General features: G+C 73.2%; 1 protein-coding gene across 1 annotated transcript; it reads right to left on the bottom strand.

Moving 5' to 3' along the window:
- Positions 1 to 278: 278 nt before the first annotated feature.
- On the bottom strand, positions 279 to 2,454 carry GPR25 (G protein-coupled receptor 25). Its single transcript, XM_072733744.1, has 2 exons — positions 1,331 to 2,454; positions 279 to 1,266 (listed from the first exon to the last, which is right to left on the bottom strand). Exons 1-2 carry the CDS (start codon positions 2,452 to 2,454, stop codon positions 279 to 281), a joined length of 2,112 nt encoding a protein of 703 aa, XP_072589845.1.
- Positions 2,455 to 3,596: the final 1,142 nt, after the last annotated feature.

The raw sequence follows: 3,596 nt of genomic DNA, 5'->3' as shown, positions 1-3,596 counted from the left end.
AGCCGGCAGCTTTTGGGGGGCTGGGGCTGGGGTTCCGGCCAGCGCTCTCCCCCGAGGCAGAGCAGGAAAGCACCTGCGCACCTGCGAGGGGCCCGGCTGCTGTGCAAGCTGTCGCGGAGGGGCCCGCTGCCCCGCGTGGAGGAACCGCTGCCTGGGCGGGGCGGCTCGGGCACGGGGTGGGGAAGGTGCGGGGTCGGGAAGGCGCTGGGGTCCTGGGGAGCTGGAGCGGGAGGTCCTGGGTGTCCTGGCTGCTGCCCCGGGCGGAGGAACCGCTGCGCTCAGCGGCTCGGGCACGGGGTGGGGGTCGGGAAGGCGCTGGGGTCCTGGGGGAGCTGGAACGGGAGGCCCCGGGTGTCCAGGCTGCTGCCTCGGGCGGAGGATCCGCTGCCCCCGACGGAGGAAGCGCTGCGCTGGGCTGACTCGGGCGCGGGGTCCGGAAGGTGCGGGGTCGGGAAGGCGCTGGGGTCCAGGGGGAGCTGGAGCAGGAGGCCCCGGGTGTCCCGGCTGCTGTCCCGGGGGGAGGAAGCGCTGCGCTGGGCTGGCTCGGGCGCGGGGTCCGGAAGGTGCGGGGTCGGGAAGGCGCTGGGGTCCAGGGGGAGCTGGAGCAGGAGGCCCCGGGTGTCCAGGCTGCTGTCCCGGGCGGAGGATCCGCTGCGCTGGGCTGGCTCGGGCGCGGGGTCGGGGTCGGGAAGGCGCTGAGGTCCTGGGGGAGCTGGAGCAGGAGGCCCTGGGAATCCAGGCTGCTGTCCCGAGGGAGGAAGCGCTGCGCTGGGCTGGCTCGGGCGCGGGGTCCGGAAGGTGCGGGGTCGGGAAGGCGCTGGGGTCCAGGGGGAGCTGGAGCAGGAGGTCCTGGGTGTCCCGGCTGCTTTCCCGGCGGAGGGTCCGCTGCGCTCGGCGGCTCGGGCGCGGGGTCGGGGTCGGGAAGGCGCTGAGGTCCTGGGGATCTGGAGCGGGAGGTCCTGGGTGTCCAGGCTGCTGTCCCGGGGGAGGGTCCGCTGAGCTCGGCGGCTCGGGCGCTGGGTCGGGGTCGGGGTCGGGAAGGCGCTGAGGTCCTGGGGGAGCTGGGGCGGGAGGCCCTGGGTGTCCAGGCTGCTGTCCCCGGGGAGGATCCGCTGCGCTCGGCGGCTCCGGCGCGGGGTCGGGAAGGCGCTGAGGTCCTGGGGGAGCTGGAGCAGGAGGCCCCGGGTGTCCAGGCTGCTGTCCCGGGGGAGGGTCCGCTGCGCTCGGCGGCTCGGGCGCGGGGTCGGGGTCGGGGTCGCGAAGGCGCTGTGGTCCCGGCGGAGCTGGGGCGGGAGGCCCCGGGCGTCCCGGCCCGCGGAGCCCCCCTCACCCCGCCTGGGGGCCGCCGGGGCTCCGCCCGCGCTCGCTCCCGGCACCGCCGGCCGCCGCCGTCCCGGGGGCGCGGGGCCGTCGAGCTGCCCCCGCGCGCCCGCACAGCCCGCGCCAGGCCCTTGCGCGCAGCGAGCGGTCCAGCAGCAGGTAGAGGAGCGGGTTGGCGCAGCAGCTGGCGAAGGCCAGGCCGGTGGCGAGGCCGAGGCCCCAGCGCAGCGCCAGCAGCAGGCCGCAGGGCAGCGGCAGCGCCCCGAGGCGCGCCAGGTGGAAGGCGGCCCGCAGCGCCCCGAAGGGCAGCCAGCAGCCCACGAAGGCGGCCTCGACGGCGAAGAGGGTGCGCAGCGCGGCGGTGCGGGCGCGGCCCAGGCGCGGCGGGCGGCGCAGGCGGCGCGAGACGAGGCAGGCGCAGAGCAGGCTGGCGGCCAGCGGCAGCGCGCAGGTGAGCAGCAGCAGCGCCAGGCTCAGCGCCTGGAAGGCGTCGGACGGCTCCTCGCCGCACTGGCTGCCCGCGCCGCCGCGCAGGGGCCGCAGCCGCCGGGAGGCCAGCGAGGCCAGGCCGGCCAGCAGCGCGGCGCACCAGGCGGCGCGGCAGGCGGCGGGGGCGCGGGGCGCGGGGCGGCGGGGGCGCGCGCGCGGCGGCCGGGCCACGGCCAGGTAGCGGCCCAGGCTCAGGCCGGCCTGCAGGAGCGCGCCCGCGCAGCGCGTGGCCGCCAGGGCGAAGCCGCTCAGCCTGCAGAGCGCGGCCCCGAAGGGCCAGCGGCCGCCCCGCGCCGCCGCCGCCGCCCAGAGCGGGAGCGGGAGCAGCAGCCCCAGGTCGGCGGCCGCCAGGTGCAGCGCGAAGGTGTCCACGAGGCGCCGCGGCCCGCGCCGTCGGGCCAGCAGCCAGAGCACCGCCGCGTTGCCGGGCAGCCCCGCGGCGAAGGCCAGGAGGTAGAGCGCGGGCAGCAGGGCGCGGCCGTGGGGCAGCTCGGGGGCGGCGCACGGCTCCGGCGCCCCCGCGCCCCAGCCCGAGCCCCAGCCCGAGCCCCAGCCCGAGCCCCAGCCCGAGCCCCAGCCCGAGCCCGAGTACTCCGCGGGCGCCGTCCCCGCGCTGCGGGCGCTGCAGGGCTCCGAGGGGCGCATGGCCGGCGGCGGGGCGGGCGGCGGGGCTCTGGCCGCGGGCGGGCGCGCCGGCACCTCCCTTCCTGCGCCCTCGGGGGGCGGGTGGGTGGGCAGGAAGGGAGCGGCCCGGGGCGCCCGCCCTGCCTCCCCGCGCGCCCAGGGCGCCCCGTCTGCGCTCAGCCCCACTCCGCTTGCCTCCCCCCCACGCCCCGAGCCGAGTTGTCTCCATCCCTATCACAGGCGACGGGGGAGAACCCGGCTCAGGGCTTGGGGAGGTGCGGGCGCTGCCCCAGGCCTGCTGCAGGCCCCCCTGTCCTTCGAGAAGGAGGGTGCCTGGGGTGCATGGGGGAGCCGGCCCTCAGGAGCACTTGGCCACCCCAGGCGCCAGGCTCGCTGTCCCAACTCAAACGGTGGCTTCTTTTTTTTTTTTGCCCCAACCAGGCCCTCGTGAAGCCACGTGGGAAGGTTGCAAACTAGAAAGGAGATGGGCCTGGGATGGAGATCCCAGCACCTGTTTATCCGCCCTCCTCTGCCACACCTGCCTCTTAAGCCACTCGCACCTGTGAACTCGGGACACAGGATGACTCAAGATTTAGCAGCAGAGGGACGCCTGGGTGGCTCAGCGGTTGAGCATCTGCCTTTGGCTCAGGGCGTGATCCCAAATCCTGGGATCAAGTCCCACGTCCGGCTCCTTGCATGGAGCCTGCTTCTCCTCCCTCTGCCTGTGTCTCTGCCTCTGTCTCTCTCTGTTTCTCGTGAATAAACAAAATCTTTTAAAAAACGTGTTTGTTTGTTTTTTAAAGATTTAGCAGCAGATCAGTTGTCTTTAATCAGGAGTCAGAAGCTTAGAGTCTTAGCTTAGAGATGAGGTTCTTATGGGCAGAGAGAGTCGGGAGGATTCATGGGAGGGTAGGAAGGGCGCCTCACCTTGAAGGGGGTGATGGCCGCCCAGGAGGACAGGGCGGGCCAAGGAAAGCTTGCCCCTTCTACAGCAAGGATTCTGGGCCAACTCCCCAACTTTTTTTTTTTATGCTACCATGCAACAAAACTTTTATTAACATTTTGAACAGCTATTGAGAAAACCAGCAATTCGGCTCTTACCAAAACTGGTAATTTCTAAACTTAAATTGGGGCAAATGGCTAGAGTGCAGAGCAATGCCGTC

Source organism: Vulpes vulpes, chromosome 13 (genome assembly GCF_048418805.1).
Source record: "Vulpes vulpes isolate BD-2025 chromosome 13, VulVul3, whole genome shotgun sequence".
NCBI classification, from domain to species: domain Eukaryota; kingdom Metazoa; phylum Chordata; class Mammalia; order Carnivora; family Canidae; genus Vulpes; species Vulpes vulpes.
The sequence above is the reverse complement of the archived record's forward strand: the minus strand, read 5'-3'. Positions and strand labels throughout refer to the sequence as shown.

What these genes read in the sequence shown, in the direction of transcription:
- GPR25 (XM_072733744.1), bottom strand. Translation starts at nt 2,454, where the DNA reads ATGCGCCCCTCGGAGCCCTGCAGCGCCCGCAGCGCGGGGACGGCGCCC. An exon ending in CCCGGCGGCCCCCAGGCGGG is followed by an intron (nt 1,267 to 1,330) that starts GTGAGGGGGGCT and finishes CCGGGACCACAG; the next exon opens with CGCCTTCGCGACCCCGACCC.